We start from the raw sequence: 20,104 nt of genomic DNA, 5'->3' as shown, positions 1-20,104 counted from the left end.
CCGTACTGGCTCTGTGTGGGTGAACACTTGCATGTACACCATAAATAAGGCTGTACTTTAGCGTATGTGTGCATTCTGCTGTTCTTCTCGCACACTGAACTGAAACGACAGAATGCCAGCTATTCTTAACAGTGTCTTGCTGCTGAAATGTCAGCACTGTCCTCTGGCTCTGTGTATTTTTGTGGCAGCTCTACCTTCATGGATTACCAGAGGAGGTTATTATATAATTTCCATTATAGCTGGGCATATAGGACATTATAGGACAGACATATTGCTCTTTCATTTTCATCCAATCCGTTTGAAACAATCAATATTTTTGCAATATTGTCTTTTACCTCACTTTGTCAGAAACCATTTATTCTTTTTTTACGAACCAGGAACGTATCGTATCGAGGGCAGTGAATTCATCTATGCTGATTTAAAAAAAAAAAGTAAAAAAAAATTGGTGAAAATCTAGTTTTTAATGTTGTTTTTTTAATGTCTATGTGTTGTTTTTAATATGCTTTAAGACAAACCATGTGCAAATTCATGTGTCAACACCATAGTTTTTTCTCCTTAAACCAGCGGTGAAAGAAAAAAGAAGCGGTTTGAAATCGCTGGTGTTTCTTATGTCACAAACTACATTGTAGCCAATCACGTCAAAGTGCGTGCAGGCTTTAGCATATCATTAAATGTGCAATAGGTGATTCTCTACAGGTTTGTTTTTTCTTATACTGGTTGAAAGTCTTCTCACATCCTGATAGCAATCACTATGTTAAGCGGTCTAAATGTATTTTTATAAATATATAACATCTGTGGAAGGCGTATGACCATAAAATGTCCGTTAAATCATTTCATTCGGTCCCGAAAATATGATAGACGATCAATACTGAGTGTTCGCTGGACGAACAGATTAATTGACGGTAATATTTATTCAGCTACATAAAGATATTTTGATTAACTGATCCAAATATTTATAATTAATTATAATGAGTTATGATTAATTAATCATAATTGTCTTTGGAGCTAATTTGCTACAGCATTAAACCAAGCTTTTATAGTTGAATGCTTCCGAATTTCGGATGACGTCTTCTTGAGCCTATACCAGTAAAGGCTAGGTCTTAAAAACTATTAGGGCGAACTCGGTCAGATTCAATACTCCTCCAAGATACACATGGCTGTAATCTGGAAAGTGTGACAGGAAAACATTAAGATAGGACTAGGTCGTTTGCCGCCCCAGATAAATTTGGAATTGAATGAAATCATTTATTTGAAGAATTTGAGGAATCATTTCTTTGAGGAACACTTGGGAGCATGGGGAATCAATTTGACTTTGTAGGAACCTCTAAATGAATACATAAAACAGAAATCGGATATAAATATGTATAATTTATAGTCCCTGCTAATACTTCCTGCAACCAATAGGTTAAGGTTTAGCTGGTTAGCATAATTTAGTTAGCTGCTGCTGACAGGTTCCATTGCATTTATGGCACAGGTCCAGAAATGAGAGGTTGCACACTTACAGGGAGGCCCTGAAAAAAGCCGGACAACTGCTATTGAGATGGTAACGGATTTATCCAGGTATTACAGACCTTGGTGCAGAGCATTTCGGCTAGCATTAGCTGGATAGCATATCGATCCCTGAGATGACCCTCAGGTCCCATTACTGAAACCTTGTTGAAAAACCACTGAAGTCTCTTTAATTTTTCAATGGATCTTCTGCATTGTCTTTTTATCCACTGTCTTGTTAAGTCTTATATAATTGATTAGTAGCTTAATTATCTTTTGGTTGAAAGTTTCACAAAGTCATTTTTCATTGTCGGTAAGTGAATAAATCAATAACTGTGGGATGGGACACAAGCAACAATTAGATCGAAAAAGAACGGCTTCTCGTTTCTTTTTAAGTATTTTCTTTGTCCTTTGATCCCTGTTTCACACAGAGTAGGCTAACAGACGGTCAGCCTTGGGAGCGGTATGTCACTTGGACCATTATGCCCAACCTGTTTATTAACCTCACCCCAGCTAAAGGTCGGCTTGCTAATGGTCCACACGGAGTATTTTAACACACTTCATTCTGTCCCTGCAGCCAGGCTTGGCTCAGTCTCCATCTGTCAGTACAGCAGTCAATTCACTGCAGATCTGAGAACGTTTGTGCATGTTCACCACAAATGACTATTACAAACTCTGTGACTCTGGTCTTGTGGAAAAATATACACTACCATCAAAAAGTTTAGGGTTGGTAAGATTTTTTTTATATTTTTGAAAGAACTTTTTTATGCTCACCAAGGATAATTTATTTATGAATAAAAAAAATAAATAATGTATTCCTGTGATGGCAAAGCTGAATTTTTAGCATCATTACTCCAGTCTTCAGTGTCACATGATCCTTCAGAAATCATGCTGATTTGCTTCTCAAAAATGTCTTATTGTTATATATTTCATATTGAAAACAGTTGTGCTCTTGTGTTGAACAGTATTCATTTGAATACATATTTCGCCAAGCTGTATTTTATTCTTTGTTTTACTCACGGATTAGTTAATGTTTAAAGTCCTGAACATAGACAAATAATCACCCCAAAATCCATTAATAGTATATTAGCAAGACATTTAAACTAAACAAATTAATAATTCATTACCTCATCATACAGTCCTTAAAACAAACCAGAAAAAAGAGAAAACAGATGATAGAAAATATATTTTAGCTTTTGGAATTTAAAATTGGCTTTTTTTCTTTTCTCCACAACCTCATAATTGCTCTTCGACTGTGTTTATGGGATGATGAATGGTCTGTGAAACACCATCAATAACTGTTTGCCATTTTCATAGAGGTAATTTGGCTGAGCAAACACTAACTTCAGTCCAGAACAATGAGTATGCAAGGTTTGGTAAGGGACTCAGTGTGTATGGGAACAATCATAAAAGAAAAAAGGACGTAGAGAAAACTTAGTAAGAGACAGTGTGTGTGTGTAATGTGCTGCCAGATAAGGGCTGTAAATAATAGGCAGAACTTATAGGTGACGGAGGAGAAAAAAGCTATACCTTAGCTGTCTGCAAACTGCCACACATAGGCAAAAAAAAAAAAAAAAAACACTAAAGACCACAGCAAATTACCACATTAATGACTTTAATGGTGAGATAATATGACAGATAATGAGTGTGAATGGTTGCCACATGACCCTAAAAGTCGTTTCTACTCTCTCGGGAAACCAGAATGACTAATGGACAGGCAACGAGTCAAGAGAGAGCATTTTAGCCACTATGCCACACCATCTTCAGTTATTAAACCTTTAGAGCTGGCTGCTTGGTGGGATTCTGGAACAAATAAGAAGCTAAAACAAGCAATGTTCTCAGAACTTTGGCTTATATTCTGGCAAGTTTCATTGAAAGTTATAGACCTTATTCCGAGTTTTCAATGGCCTATGCTGTAAAAAAAAAACACCAAAAAAAAAAAAAACCTTTATAAGCTCCTAGATCAGAATTTTCCACAGCTATTGTCGGGAGTGTTTTGTTTACTGAAATTTCTTGTAAAGATATTTTTTGCAGTGTTTCGTCAGCAGAACAATCCAAAAACACATTAAATAACAGCACGACCCTCTGAAGAGATGTATGTCTATCCCTCACAGCCTCGTTTTCATTCCCGCTAAAATTAAAGATGGTGCTGCAGAGAATAATGATACATTTTATATAGTTGCTTGGTGACAAATATGATGCAGGGCAACAACTCACTGCGTAATGGAGCCTATAGAATGTAGTTAGAATACTCCTAAAATTCAAGATATCAGGGCAAAAATGCCCCTGTATGAGTTTTTGGCTCATATTTATATCATGATATACAATATCCCACGAGTGCTGTTTTTGTCCTGATAGCATGAGTGCAAATGTGTTATTGATTTAATACAACCGTTCAATAAAAAATAAGTTAATATTGTGTTATATTTTATACACAGTATTGTCTGCTTTTGCTCAATTTTGCCAACAAAAATATTACCTGTAGAGCCAGAGCAGAATTGTTGTGCGTCTCCGAGCAACACGCAGCTGTGCTTCGTTTCTAAATGAATCCGCGTTTTGAGCGAATCAATCGGGTGAACCAATGATTCAATGGCCAAATTCATAAAGTAAGCCATTTATTTAATTCCTGAATGAATCAGCCGTTTAAAGGGGTCATGACATGTTTTTTTGTTTGTTTTATTATGTTACCTTAGGTGCAATTATAGTATTACTATAGTTTTTGTAACAAAAAACTTTAAAAGTTTTTAAAAAATGTATGACCTTTTCCCACCATGTTTCTCATCCTCTGATTCAAACAGTCTGTTTTGGGGGTGTTTCCCCTTTAAGAGTTCAGTGTTAACGCCCACTGTTATGATTGGCTAACGTCAGTGCTTATGCATAAATTAGGGTCTACCACGGACAAAATGCACGCACAGGCCATATTTGAAGATGCATCTTTTAAATCTGTTGAAGTAAAAGGCTGTGAATTAGTCCAGGGTATGGCGACATCAACAATTGAAAGATTTGATGACTGCTCTGTTTGTGTTTCTATAAAGTTAGAAAATACAATGTAAAGTTGTATTCTATCAATTGTAATTGCAGTACTACAAAAATATGGACTATAAATACTTCATTTTTTAGGCAATAAGCTTTTAAGATTCTTATGAATAGAATTATGATGACAAGTTATGATTATATAAATAATACCTTTGCTACGGTACTTAGTTAGATCTTATAGTTTGAAACGACAGCTGTGTGCCCACAGATGTCTGAGTGGGTCGGTCAGTTTGACATCCTACATCTTTTATTACGTGGGCCTGAACATGACGGACAATATGCAAGTAAACTAAGTAAAAGCACTGTGATTATTCACAATGAATGAAACTGCAATTAACGTTTTAAAAAGTAGTTTTAAGATTCTACATTACTTACAGTTTGCGGCGTCGTTGTTAGGCCCAGAATAGTCAGCACAGCCTGATCTTTAAGAAAAGGTTTTCTGGCAAAGCCAGCATCATACTGTGATTTGTTCTCAAAACAGTCATCTTTGAAATGCAGAGAACACACACTTAAATTAACACTGTCGTGACTGGGACGTCCGCAAATATTAAAATGCATAAATTTATCTTTCGGCAGCGTATTCAAACATGTTGTTTGTCCACAGCAGGAACAGCACATCTGCGTGGCATCGCAATCTTCTTGTAAACAGACCCACTCGCTGCACGTCGACTGAACACCTGTGCGCGTGACAACGATGCGATGATGCGAAATGAGGCGTAGTTGTCTTGCCCTGGAGGCGGTCATATGCAAACGACTGGTACGTCACTTCGTACCGTGACGTCACTTCATACCATGGATGAACAACGAGCTGTATTTAGAGCTTGATTAAATAAATTGTTCGTTTATAATGGGGAGGACGTCTTAACCCTTTCACACGTAAGTTTAAAATATTCTAACTGACCCCCCAGCGTGAGTTTTTCAAGGCGACCGTTATTTAGAACCTGTCACTTTAATGTTTCCATGGTGACGCGTCATTTCTTGTCACGTGACACAGCGCAATCACAACACAGAGCTGAATGAGTGATGATCTGCTTTTATGTCTTTTTTCCTTTTCTATTCAAAATATTCACAAATGTATTAGCTACAGCATGAAACACTGATATTCCGATTGTCAAATATGTGCAAGTAGATGTGTTTTGTTGTTTAAACATATTTATAACGATCGCATTAGTTGAGCTGTATGCACGATGGGCGGCGCCATGTTAGTTTGTTTCACAGTTCAGAGAATCGGATCTGTTGTTTCTCACGAAATACATGAAAGTAAGTGGCCGGTGAACTAGGAGAAGAATAGGGTAAAATGTAAAGCTACTTACACAATGTGTATCTGATATGAATAAAACGTTTTGTCTTATTATAATGGAAATGATTATTGTTGCCGTTTCCATAGACATCAGTGTCTATTTTACTAATTCAAAATCACTGTTTTGCTAGTACTTATGTGTATTTAAATGTCTGAAACCTAAAATAAACATTATGTGGTTTAAAATACTCAATAGTTGTGATATATGACAGCACTGAGTGCGTCTGTCTCTGGCTCAGCGCCAGCCAACGCGCGAAAGCACGTTTGAATTTAGCAGTTGATCACGTGATGCACTGACCGTTCTAATCACACCGGTGTGATCGTACGCTCCAGGGACCAGCCAAGACTGATCACACCGGTGTGATCGTACGCGTCAAAGGGTTAAGCTATGAAACTTGCAGAAGTTTTAATGGTACAAAGACCTATTATATACCAAAAGACCAAGGCAAATTTGGACTTTAAATTATCGTTTGGGGCTAATTTCTCAGCCAAATTTGACGTGATTAATTTGCGATTAATTAGATTAATCACCACATCATCGTGTAATTAATTAGATTACAAATTTTAATCGCTTGACAGCCCTAAAAATAGCATTTTCATAACGTAATGGGAACATAAGCAAAATGTTGTAAGAGCATATTCATATTTTTTAGTACGATTTTGTTTGGGACAGTTCGTTCATATGATAACAGGCTGCTCACCTTGCTTGCGGACGTCCTCTACAGCTGCGATAAGCTCCTCCTTTAGGTCCTGGCTGTCCTTAGCAATCTGCTCGCCCTTTTCTAAAAAGTTCTGGGTCGCCTGCTCCACGGACACAGCCAACACATGCGCCTTCTTAGAGCGGCCCTTTTTCTTACTGGATGGGCCTTTGTTACTGGTGTTGACCAGGGTGGTCACCTGTGGACGAGAAGAGTCAAAGATGAAGATGCATATAAAGATTGTAGTGTAAAAAGACTCCTTTGACTCACATTTCGACTGAACTGCATAAAGTAGGTCTAGCAACATAACCCATATGGCACATTTAAAGTAAAACGCTATGTACACAAGGATGATTGAGCATAAGTTTGTTTATTTCTAAACCAATGGGTCAGAAAAACTGCTGGATTTGTGTGCTTTCAGAATTATGTACAAGTAAGGGGACGCTTGCAGTCGCAACAGTCAAAGATATACATCTAGCATAGACCAACAATTAAAAAGACGCAGTCAAGTGCAAGGACGTGCCCAGTGTGAACAGAACCCAAGTGTCCCCTTCAAACATAAGTTAATGTCACCATTAGAAGTCAAATGTCAATTCGAAACCTTGAATAGTAATAATGCAGGCATTTCAATAATTTTTTTAGTTTAGTTAAATAACTGTGTGTCAAGACCTGAGTTTATTTCCAATTATATATAATAATACATTTTTTCAATAAATCTTTGTTTGTGTATGTGTGTGTGTGTGTGTGTTTTAAAAATATATATGTTAAGAAAAAAAAAAGGTTTTGTTACCTTAAACAAAAGTTTGGTGTGAATTATTTATTTCTATATTTACATCTAGTAATCTATTTTAGCTTTGGAAACTATGATAGTGATTGTTCCATGATTCTTTGATTAACACAATTGAAAAAAACAGCATTCAGGGTATTTATATAAATTCAGAAATCTATTACCATCAAATACCATCATAGTACAACATTGACAAGTTGTTTTTTTTGTTTACCTTTTACATCAATGTTGTTGAATAAACCATTTAACAACACTAATGTAAAAGGTAAAAATAAATAAATAAGAGAAGTACCAAAATGTCTCAGGTCTGAATTGTGAAAAGAGCTTGATTTATTGATTTAACAACTGCATCGCAATCAAAATCCTCAAATTTCCCATATTAAGCAGACGTATGAATTTGGACAGGGTAAAAAAAAACAAAAAATGTATTTGCTTTGACAAAAGAGATTATTTGCATTGCAGACATTTCTGGCAATTTGCCATATTTGTCTACACATTTTATGTGATGTATAGTGACTCATTCCATAGTCAGCCATTAAGCTCTCAAAGGGCCTATAAAACAGTGCTGTTTTTCACTTTCTGCTGCAGGTCTCTGCTGGGACCGTTCTCCCAGGGTAATGTATTTTCAAGGACACCCACGATAAGCAATTGCCATAGTACAACAAAGAACTAACTTGAGTTCCCTTTAAGTCAGTCACATTTGACGTTATGTCGGACTGATGTCATGGGATCTCACCTGGGAGCCCAATCACCTCAAGGGGTAACAAAATGAGCCAATGGACATTGGCCAGTGAGATTTGCAGGCCAAGTCACACCTGCAAACTCAGCCTATACAGCTGATAAAAACTTAAGACCCCCTCTGTCTGACATTTAATCGCAGTTATTCTCAAAGGCGATGCACAGAATAACACTGGATTACATTAAGAGAGGTTTAATCAAAACAAAGCATAGTTGACTTTTAAAGGAGAACATTGCAAGTGATCTTAAGTAAATCCAGCTTAGACTGGGTTAATGATAATGAAAAAAACATTAAATTTGGACAAAAGATTTAAATGACTTTGCAAGGCAAAGCTTATGTAAGGAATATCAGTTAATATTGCCAGCAAATGTTGCATTAAGCTTCATTACAGGAATTGGAGAAATGGTTTTCAATCTAACACTCTCCACTAAACAGAGTTCAGAAACTACAGAAGACATACATTAGAGATAATTGTACAGTCAAAAAACAAACCCCGGCAAGGTTAAGGCATGAAGAAAAGATGAAAGATGCAGGTATGAAACTATGACAGCTCTGCTGGGAATCGGTTGCCTCAGACTACAAAAATATATGACTGCAGAATTCTGCTATTGACCAATCAGAATCAAGTATTTCAGAGTTTATAAAGGAGGAATAGTTATTTTGAGTCAGATCTTTACAATCAATTGGTTAGTCCAGTTCACAAACATGAATCTAAGTGAATCAATTCTCAAATTCAACTAAAACTACACTGTAAAAAGAAAAGGTGCCTGAAGGAACCTTTTGGGGTTCTTCACTTTGCCACACCGGCGGAACCGTATGTAGATCCTCTTGGAACCCTTTAAAAAGGGGCGGTTCTCTGAGGAACCACACAGGTTTCCTGAGGAACTCTTATATTAGGCACTGTGTGGAACCGTTTTGGGTGCCTCCAGGAACCAATTTTAATTTATTTATTATTATGTCATGTTGTTACTATGGTTACCATTAACTTCTATTATAATAAACAAACTGAACCAAATAAGAATTGTTTATTACATATTTTAGATCCATTTTAATACATACACTTCCATGCACTTGGGAAAAGAAGCTAATAATAAATTAATATCAATGAATAGAATACACAAACAAATAGTATAATACATATGCAACATGAAAAATCAACCATGTATATACAATAGGATATACAAGAAAAGACATCTCAACAAAATGCATGGAAACATATGTTTCATGTAATAAATCAATGTAAAAAAAAAAAAAAAGTGCATCTTCATTTAAGTTAAGTTGTGTTAAGCTTGTTAAGTCTGATGTCACTGTTTCCAAATCCAAAAGCTCTATCAGATGCCATAAACAAACAACAAACGGTGCTAATATACACTCATTGTGCTGTAAAATTACTGAAAATGATGATCCTAACTTTTATCTCTATACCGAAATCTCAGATGGTTAGTTATTCAGCTATTTTGAATCATAAAATATTGAAGCCTGGGATGCCGTGAGACTGGAGACTAATGAACACTATGGCTTTTGAAAAGCTTAAATGTGTGACTTGAATCAACAGGACTAATAAATGGTTGTTGAGTATTCTCACTAGAAACAAGATAGATAGTTAAGGTGCAGTAAAATTATCTGTTGTTCATTGAATTTTCACTGGTGAATTCCAGTCATTTCAATAAGAATCCACACAATCAGCAATTTTGTGCGTGGTCAAAAATGTCACTCTGGGACCAAGTTGGTCAGTGGAATTAACTGGATTTGACCCACAGAAAGCTGCTTGAAAGTGACTCCTGTGTGAGCTGTGCTTCATACATTACGTCGCTACACTGCTGACTAGGGGTGGGCGCTATACCGGTATGAACGTGAATACCGGTATTATGTTGTGCCATGATATAGATTTTGCGATACCGAGGATACCGTATTCATAAATTCACATTTTGCAGTTATATTGTTTTGTTCAATTTGGTAGCCTACTCCTTACAACTGTTAACACTAATGACGATACAGAATCGAATACGCTGTTTAAGGAAATGGCTGATTTGGCGCTTCATGCGTGAAGTTGCTGAGGCGATTAACCGCTGTTCTGTGACGCGTTCAATGAAGGACCGTAACGTAGAACACATCGCTAGTGCTAAGCGGCTGTTCATAAAGGATGCATCTTTTGCGGTGGAATGGGAAATAACAAGGTAATGAGACGCAAGTTTGACTTTTAACTGGAGCGCAGCATTTTTAGAATGCCGTTTCATTTGCGAGACGCGGGTGCAACACCAAAACAAGTTCGTCAAGCACAAACAAACGTTAAAGTTCTAGGCTACTGTATGTTTGAGATTTCATGTTTTCATGAAGGTTGAAAGCTGCTGTTATTATCTTTGTTTTTACAAAACATTTACTGCTAATAATATTATCCACGTGGAGACATTTCCCCGCAATGTAACGTTAGGCTATGAATAATAGGGGTGTAACGATATTTGAACCGAACCGAAAAACCGCGATACACCACCCACGATACGTATCGCGATACTCTCATGGCGAACCGAACACGCCCCGCCCCCTGCTGCCCCGCCCAGCCCCGGCTCATTGCACCTCATGCGTTATGTGTACACAACGAATACAGGGCTGTTGCCTAACCACCATTAACCACATATAATCGCAATAAGCTCAGTGTTTTGTTACTTTTGATAATAAGCAAGGTGTAATCTTTCAAATTATGTCTATTTGATCACGAAATGCAAACAATAAATGCCGTTTTGGCGCTCTTAGATGTGGCGTGACAGATATCACTGTATGCGCGGAGCGCGATCATCTCTTCCTCAGTTACAGAATAAACATGAATGGACACCCGAAGGTATGTTGAAAGATACAGTATACTTACTGAATAGGGGTGGGGGAAAAAATCGATTCTTAGATGCATCGCGATGCGGACGTGGGCGATTCTGAATCGATTCGCAAATGTCAAAAATCGATTTTCAAAAAAAAAATATATATATATATATATATATATATATATAATAACTAGGGCTGTAACGATACACCAAACCCACGATTCGATTCGTATCACGATTTTTGACCCACGATTCGATTCGTATCGCGATTCTATCACGGGGGCGGGGCTTGAGGGGGCGGGGCTTGTGGTGAAAAAAAGAGATTTTGAGAGAAGAAAAAAAATACCGGTATTTTTATTAAATAACATTAGGAAAAACCTGTATAATCTAAACACCAAAGAACAATAATAACTATGCAAATTATTAAACTATACTAGGCAGTGTAGGCTGCTACTTTTGGGTTGTGTTCTGTACTCCAACTAAATTGATTTCGGGATGGTGCCGTAGGATATGCATCTGCATGTTAAACGTGTTGCCGGTCAATTGAGGATTAATTTAATGCACTTTCTGAGAATTTATATTTCAAGTTTTGGCTGCAAATTTCACGTCCATAATGCTGAAATTTTTCCAAACAAAATTATTACATTTATCTTGCCTAAATGTTTGTGCTCATTGCATTTTTACAATGGGGTAATATTGTTGTTAAGAATTTACACATCACAAGGAAGCTTGATTTAAATTGTTTAATTAAATTGAAAAAAGTAGCACAAATAAATACAATAGAATAAAGATACAAATAAAGACAATTAAAGAGAAAAGTTTTTGAATAGGTCTAACACTAGTATTCATATACAGATACTGAATAAAGTAATCAAATGGAAAATAACACTGGGTAGTATTTTAGTCCTGAAAAAAAAAATTCATAGGCTATTAATCCTGATTCCTTTAACTTAAAGCCATCTTTTGTTGTTTTGACAACAAAATTAATGACAGACACATATGGCTGCCGTCACTTTAAGAGCTAGTGCACGGATCCTGTGTTCATTATACTGCATGCGTTTTATGCTTATTAAAGACAAAACCGACTATATTTAGAGTATAGCCTACTCACAAAGACCGAAATTGACAATTTTGCAATATAGGAAAAGCAATATAGTCCGCGAAAAATAGTTACTGGCCAGCTGTTTTTTAGGCGGATTTTCTATGAATGTGCGCATAGAAAATAATCTCAGAGAGCGCGCGAGCACTGATTAGTTTAAAATCGCTTGATTGTTTAAACTGGTAAGACTTAAAAAGACTTCAGTCACGATGCACTGCTGGCCCGATTGTGCAAGTGAATATTCCGTCATGTCCCGACCTTACAGTCTATGGTCCCGACTCCAAAACGCGAGTGTGTATTATCGCCGCAGCGCTCGATGTCTGCCTTGCACAACACATTATGAGAAGAGATCGAAGACGCGCGCGGCACCGCTGAACACTCACGCTGTTTGTGAAATTGCGTCTGGAAGATAGTTGTTAAAAGAATGATTTGATTTTATTATCTGTGTGGATTACGATTGCGGGAATTTCCCGCATTATAAATGGGAGACCTGCGGGAATGATTAGAATTATGCGCAATACCCGCAATCCCGCGCCCGAAATTCGAGCCCTGGTTCTGGACAGGAAGGATAAATCTGGGAGTTGGAAGGGGTGTGATCGCGGATCGTGAACCTGAGAATCGCGATTTCGATTTTATATCGCGTATCGTTACAGCCCTAATAATAACGTAATGTATTGACGGAACTCTGAAGCGCGGAAGTGCAGTGCCCGGACCGTCTGTGTTGTGCACATAACAGAGACGCGATGACTTGTCTATGGCGATGACTGAGCGCGATATCCAAACGCGATATCCCTTTGTTGACGTGTGGAAATATTTTGGCTTCTGTGAAATTGAAGGGGGGAAAGGAGCTGGACAAGAGCCACACTATTTGTAAGCTTTGTGGAATAAAACTAAAATATTTCGGAAAACACGACAAATATGAGAAGCCATATGACACGTTTCATATAGCCACCGAAGCACATTTTTGTCCCGCCAAAGCCTTTTTTGATCGGTGAGTGATGTAGAAAAAAATGACTGCTGCGCTTGACAGCCGCGAGCAGAGAGAGAGAGAGAGAGAGAGCCCCGGCCGCGCGCGCGCACTCTCACGTCTTCAAACAACACGAGCGCTGTCTTGTTGGTCTCTCTCTCCCTCGCGCATATCAAAATCAATTGACACGATAGTAAAAGGTCGGACGGAAGACCGCAGTTTCACGTCGAGCATTTGGAGATTTTTAGAGATTAGAGACTCTAGGCCTACACTCAAAGAACAACATATCACTCAATTATAAAGGCCTGTCTAGTTAGTGTGTTGCATTTTGTCACTGTGTTCTACAGTACAGTATATAAGCTGAAGCTACAGTAAGCTGTTCAAAAATGTTCATTTTGTCTTCTTAATGATTAAATTGGACAATTTTCTTCTAGAAAGACAAGGTGTTCAGGTGGAGAAAAAACGTTTTCTTTACTTTGACATGTTTCGACTGCAACCTGCAGTCTTCCTCCACCTGAACAACACCTTGTCTTTCTAGAAGAAAATTGTCCAATTTCTACAGTATGTTGGTTCTGATCTACTTCCTAAAGGAAATAAGCCATCATTTATTTGTTATTGTTTAGTTCAACTTGATGAGTCACAACCAAGGGGGTAATCCATCGACCGGAAGTTGAAGCCGGCCGGGTGCCGCCATCTTGTAGCAGAACTTCACTTGCGTTAGCATTTCCATTGACTACCATTCATTTTGGCGTCACTTTGACAGCGAATAACTTTACATCTGAGGCGTTAAAAGACTCCATTTGTCCATTATTTATTTCTAAAGAAACACGACAATGTATAAAGGGCTCCATTACCTTCTATGTTACATTATGGCCCCGTAGAAACAGTTTTAGTAAAAATAGGCTAACGATTGCGTCATAACCACTCGACTCTCTGTCGCGCTGTACAGAAATGACCGTACAGACAGGAGGAGAAGCTCGCAGGCCAACGGGGGGACGTCCCGTCAAGGGAGAAGCCCATAGATAATGAGTCCATAAAAGCAACGGGATACTTACTCCTGCTCACTCACGCCAAAGAACTCTTTGCTCAAGTTCCCCGTCTCTGCAAGATTAACGTTGGCAATATTCACGCACAGCTACTAGAAGAGTAACGTCTGTCAGACAGGTTACTCACGTCATCAAGCTTAGTTTGAGTCGGTTTGAGTCTGCGCATCAGGAACGGAAGTGCTCAAAAATCGCTAAAAATGGGCTTCAACTGTCTCAACTGAGTTCCAATGAGATGGCTCTGTCCATTTCTTATACTGTCTATGGTCACAACACAATGTGATGTATTCATGTTCTACAGAACATAAGCTACATACATGACACAGAAAGTGCTTTGAGTTGTTGTTACTCAATAAAAGAGTTAAGTAATTCAGCAGCTGACTTTTTTTAATACTGCAATCACTTTGTAGTGTATTTTCATTTACTGTTGTGAAATGGAAAATCAATAATCACTAACCGAGAATCGTTAATAATCGAAAATCGACTGTAATCGAATCGGGACTTCAATAATCGTAATCGAATCGAATCGGGAAATCAGACAGATTAACCACCCCTATTACTGAAAGGCATCATTAACTCGTGTAAACACTCAATCAGTGTTTCAACAGCGGAAATACGTCAATAAAACGCTTAGTTTTTCACATAGCTTTATATTTACCTCAGGCAAGTCATTCAGTGTCCACAGCTTGCTGGTTTGCTAACTCTTTCACTAAATAAATGCTATATATTAGCCTATATATTATATTTTACTTAACCTGTTTATGATATCTTGATTATTTAATGTATGTTTAAAATAGTTGTCATGAAAATAACAGCAACTGTGTAAATTATTATATAACAATAACAAATTAGAGTAAAAACATGTTAATGCAAAAATTGCCTTATGTGCAGTTTACATGTTTTCATACAATTTGTTATTTGAGTGTTGATTATTATTATATCATTTAGGCTGAAAGTCTAGGCTATATTGTTAAGCTTTAATGTTATAGTAATGTGCAAGTAAGGGCTGTAGTTTACAGCATTAACAGATAATTTTGTTATCCTTGAGAAACGTTTACTTGTAATTGAATTAATTTAAAGACAAGGACACAATTTGTTCATTAAAGCACTGTTTAATAAAAAATAAAAGCAATTTTAGCTTTCTAAACCCCCCCACCCCACCGAAATGAACCGAACCGAATCGAACCGAACCGAGACCTCAAAACCGTGGGACGAACCGAACCGTCAGGTTTGTGTATCGTTACACCCCTAATGAATAACAGGACACGACACACACAAGCGCCCTCATACACATGACACACACATAAGCGCGCGCATTCACACACTGGTCCACTATCTTTGTGGGGACTCTCCATAGACGTAATGGGTTTTATACTGTACAAACTGTAGGCCTTTATTCTGTCTCCTTACACTAATGAATTAGTTTGTATGAAAATTTTCATTGTTTTTTTTCTTGTATACTTTTAAGTTCTATTTATTTGGTGCTTTGTTCAATCTCAAACCATTATTTTATTTTTATTATTAAGATGTCTGCATAAGAGTTAACTGTAATCTGTGCAAACATTAAACTTAAATTAAACGTCTCGCTTTGGTCTACACTGGAAGTGTTCTGCTCGCTCTGCTAAAGCTAAACTATAATTACTAAAACTGAAACTAAATAAAAAAAAACAATATAGAAATGTGTTTGTAAAATAAAACTAAATAAAAACTAACAAAACCATTAATGAAACTAGCTAAAACTAAACTGAAATTTAAAGCAAAATTGAAAACGATATTAAAATAAAAACTAATTTAAAAAAGCAAAACTATAATAACAGATATTCCCGGCGGAGACAGAGCACACCCGAAGACGGCTCTCACTCAGAAATCAATAAAGTCTTCATTCGCTGCCGGTTCTCATTATGACAAGACGAGCAAAAAGTGGAAAGACATAACAAGTGCATTCAGGCCTACCTCATGTTGCACGTTTGCACTTTTTGAGAAAAAAAATGGCACAAAAAAAAAAAAATACATTTCAGGTCTATGTCCAATGAAATGCCTCACCTGTTTCTAGTTATCTACTGTAAAAATACATATTTTGCCTGTAATTTAACTAAGGTGTACTAAAATGTGATTCCAATTTTTTTTCTCATATCGCGATATAATATCGATATCGTCCGGACAGTGAAAAATATCGTGATATGAATTTTTGCTCATATCGCCCACCCCTACTGCTGACAATGGTCAATGGACTTTTTTGCCAGTGTAATTTCGCGAATTTCACAAATGTGACCGCACCTTTACTCGCTGCAACATAAAATGCAATCAATACTTAACGAGTAAATAAAGTAAAAAGGTGCAGCACAGGGATTAAAGTGAAAAAAATTCTTCTGACTGAAATTTTTTTCAGGCCAAGTCATATTCCTGTAACTTTATTTAAATAGTCGAGACCAATAGCGTTTTAAGGGAAGATGTTTAAAACCGATCTAATATTGAGTAATTTAAAAGCTATTTTAATCTATGAAAAACAATTACTTATCTTGACAAATAATCAACCATCTACATAACTTTTCAGTGCATGTTTTTATTTATCTTATGAGACCAAACAATGCAAATTGTTTTGGCTGAGGGCAAAGTGAAGTTTTATAACTTTATTATGTAGGCTATATTTAACTTTAACTTTGTAGCCTATTACAGAGCTGACTTATGTTTAATTGAATTGTTTGCTTTATTTCTCATTGTATAGCTTATTATAGCCTACCTATCAAGGCCTGTTCACACCGGGACGAATTTCGCGCGCGTTATTCGCCGACGTTTAACGCCTCGTGACTAAACAAAGGGCGCCAATGTGAGTGTTCACACCGACGCGTAAAACGCCACGCGTAAAAGCGTCATTTTAAAAAAAACGCCTCGGGTTCGTTTTTTTAGTTTGACGCGCCGCGTCAAAAACTTTCCGACCAATGAGACTGGCGCTTTTGCTCACGTGTCTGGTGCTTCTGAAGTTACAGTAAAACACAACTTGGGGGCGCTCAAACACAAAACGGTTACAAACGTAACGGCGAAGAAGATATACGCCACCGTCTATACTGCCGGAAGAAGAAGAATAATAAGTTCCTCATCACTGGAGCTTGAGCTGGAGCTACTGGTGCTTGAAATTTCCATGTTTTCTTTGTCTGATTTAGAAAAGCGCGTAAACATGCGCGTAAAAACTTGCTCTCTTCATCGGAGGTGAAAGCGAGTATCAGAAGCGTAAAAGTTGCGCAGCGCCACCTTGTGTACCGGGGTATTTCTGTTTTGCATTACGCGCCATCTAGTGTCAGGGAATGAATTTGCATGTTCACTCGGCTCATCGTCAGCGAAAATCGCTTGGGTGTGAACACAAAAAACGCGTTGAAAAACGCTGACGAATAACGCGCGCCGATATTCGTCCCGGTGTGTACGGGCCTTTAGGCTACTACTTTTGAACGGGATATTAGCATTAAAACTGACATTTAACAAAAAAGAGACATGGTTGTGTAATTTTATATATTCTAAAATATATAAAATATTATATTACTATGCATTCTCTTCACTGTATGTGTACGCATAATACAATAAAACGATACAACCCTGTCTGTTTGTTAAATGTCAGTTTTAATGATAAATAATGTTTCATATTTTTAAAATGAAAACAAAAAGAAGCAGGTTTGTGTTTTAGCTATATTTCGTGTTGTTATAACTATATGATAAATCAATGTGCGTTGCCTGAACCACATTTGTGTGGCCATTTATATGTTTATGATAATAATTATGTTCATTTATAAAAGAAAAGAGGCACAGTGGTGTTGATGAAAAAAGGCAGAGTTGATAACCGGAGTAGCCGCGTGCTGAGTGACGCGATCAAGAACGCGCTGTTAGCAGCGTCCTCTCGTCCTCGGGAGTTTGTTCTCCTGAGTCGAACTTGGCAAGTCCGAACTACCAAGGACGCAAGTCCGAAGTTTGCGTACTTGGTATTGAGAAACGACCAATATTGACCCGCGTTCTGTTTTCTATCATGTGACCGCAGCAAACGAGCTGTAGCCTCGCCTGACAAGATTGAGTGAACAGGGTCCAGGGAGCAGTTTTTCCGTGAGCGGGAATTGAAAAACCGGAGTGGACCATGAGCAAAGTGATTACAGAATGCTTAGAGTGGAGAGAGGAACGTGCTTTTGCTCCACTCCAGGCTTTATCACATCCCCCCTCAGCAGGGTGAATACGCATCATCTTTCCTTAATTTAAGACCTATTCAAACTAAAATTAAGACATTTATCACACTGTTTGCGAAATGAAAGCCTATTTACGGCCTTAAAATTATGAAAAGTTAATTTAAGACATAAGGACAGACGGGAACCCTGCAATTGACGGATATCCGTCATAGACTCGCTGCAATTAACGGAAATCCGTCGTAGCGACGGAGAACTTTAATCCCTGTGCAGCAGGTGCAACTTAATTTTCCTTCAATGATTTTCAGGTCTACAAGAGGATTTTTATTATTGTTCAAACTTGTATTTCAGCTTACCGAGGTCCCTGCAAAGAACCAAAATTACTATAAGCAATGTTATTAAAGTGATAGTTGTGAACCTAAAATAATTTCCTTAGCCTTGTGACATTCCTAACCTGTTTGACTTTCTGTCTGTGGAACCCATAGACTGTAGAAAAAAGATGAACGACGCCCCTTCGCTCTCTTCCATTGGTCAGAAGTGAAGCCGCCAGTATCCCAATATGGCGCTGACATCTTGGAACTTGAGTCTGCGCAGAAGCGATTTCAGGACCAGACATGCACAGTAGTGAGCAGGAAGTAAAACCGCGAAATCAAGGCCCCGCCCATCGCAAGAACACGCACTTTTTTTAAATTAATTAGATATTAAATTTAAAGCTGCAATCTCCTCAGTCCTCCGAAGATCCCGAAAAAAAGTCTGTTGGTGCTTCAGTGACTACTTCGCTCAGAGAACCAGTCAATCACAGCTGTCAATCATGACGTCACCACCACCGCATTAAATAAATAATTTAAATAACTAAACTAACTTATTTTAAAAACGAACACTTGAAATTACATCAGCGTGATAAAACTACAGTAAATGACAGAAACCATATTTGTAAAAACGATATTTGAAGTGTAATTTAATTGTTTAGTTGGTCTCACGTGCCGTTGAATAACATGGGGAGGTGGGGTTTATGACCTATACTAGGACCGGCTACCGGGGCGATCGAGACGTTTTGGCTTCACTTTTCAGGGCTTGTGCTGCACGCTTGGTGGAACCCAAAAGCAGATCTCGGGCATAATGCAACCCCAGTCATCATTCAATTTCACTGCATGAGACAAGCAGAAAAAAATTGTGTAAATCATTCATGAAACCATTCTTATGTACACTTGTCTAGTTCAATTCAATGCAACAATTTATGTAAAAATGGTTAAATATTCTGTTAAGCTCCAAAAATGTCCCAGAAAAGTTTTCTGAGAAACATGAATGAGATTTGAGAGCATCAAGGAAGATTTTCAGAGAATAACGGATTAAAAACACAAGTACACTGTCAAACAAAACATTCACACAGAAAAGTTCATAGTAATAAGGAACTTGCATGTGGTGCAGGTAACTTACTGTAATTCAATGTCTCCTCTGAAATGTTCAGATGATTTTAGAAATGCAGTTGTTGTTCTGGGGAAACAAAAGAACAAAGCTGATTATATCCATTCACAACATAATATTTAGTGGCCAGTAAAGGGCTTTAAAATGGTATTTGAAAGAATCAGGGCACCTGTAGTAAATAAAACAAAAACAGACCAAACTAACGTTAACTAGGCCTATCCACTTGTGTTATTCATAACAAAAGCCAATGACGACAGCAGGAATCAACTATTAAAATTAAGTTAGTTATATCAGCGATTTGAAGACACAGTTGTACAGAATACATTGAAGTGAATGACTAAAACAATCTAAGTTAAGACAATAAGTCAATGATTTCCATTTATTCTTTAACGTTAACGTTAGTTCATTAGATTAGTTAGCATCGCGGCTAAAACATTCATACCATAAAAAACGAGTGGTAAACACTGTAAAAACGATAAATAAATACAAATTAATTTAATTTAGTTTGTGTTTGAATATATAGTGAGTAGACTCTGTATTTATATTTAT

General features: G+C 37.4%; 1 protein-coding gene across 1 annotated transcript in view; it reads right to left on the bottom strand.

Moving 5' to 3' along the window:
• Positions 1–20,104, bottom strand: part of ctnna2 (catenin (cadherin-associated protein), alpha 2) — a 263,231-nt gene that overhangs the window by 144,485 nt on the left and 98,642 nt on the right. Inside the window, exon 3 of the mRNA XM_056250514.1 lies at positions 6,526–6,721. Coding sequence (XP_056106489.1) covers positions 6,526–6,721 — 196 coding nt within the window. The remainder of the gene's footprint in view (positions 1–6,525; positions 6,722–20,104) is intronic.

The sequence above is a fragment of the Rhinichthys klamathensis genome, unplaced genomic scaffold, assembly GCF_029890125.1.
Source record: "Rhinichthys klamathensis goyatoka isolate OS25496 unplaced genomic scaffold, OSU_Roscu_1.1 h1tg000069l_1, whole genome shotgun sequence".
Lineage (NCBI taxonomy): Eukaryota > Metazoa > Chordata > Actinopteri > Cypriniformes > Leuciscidae > Rhinichthys > Rhinichthys klamathensis.
The sequence above is the reverse complement of the archived record's forward strand: the minus strand, read 5'-3'. Positions and strand labels throughout refer to the sequence as shown.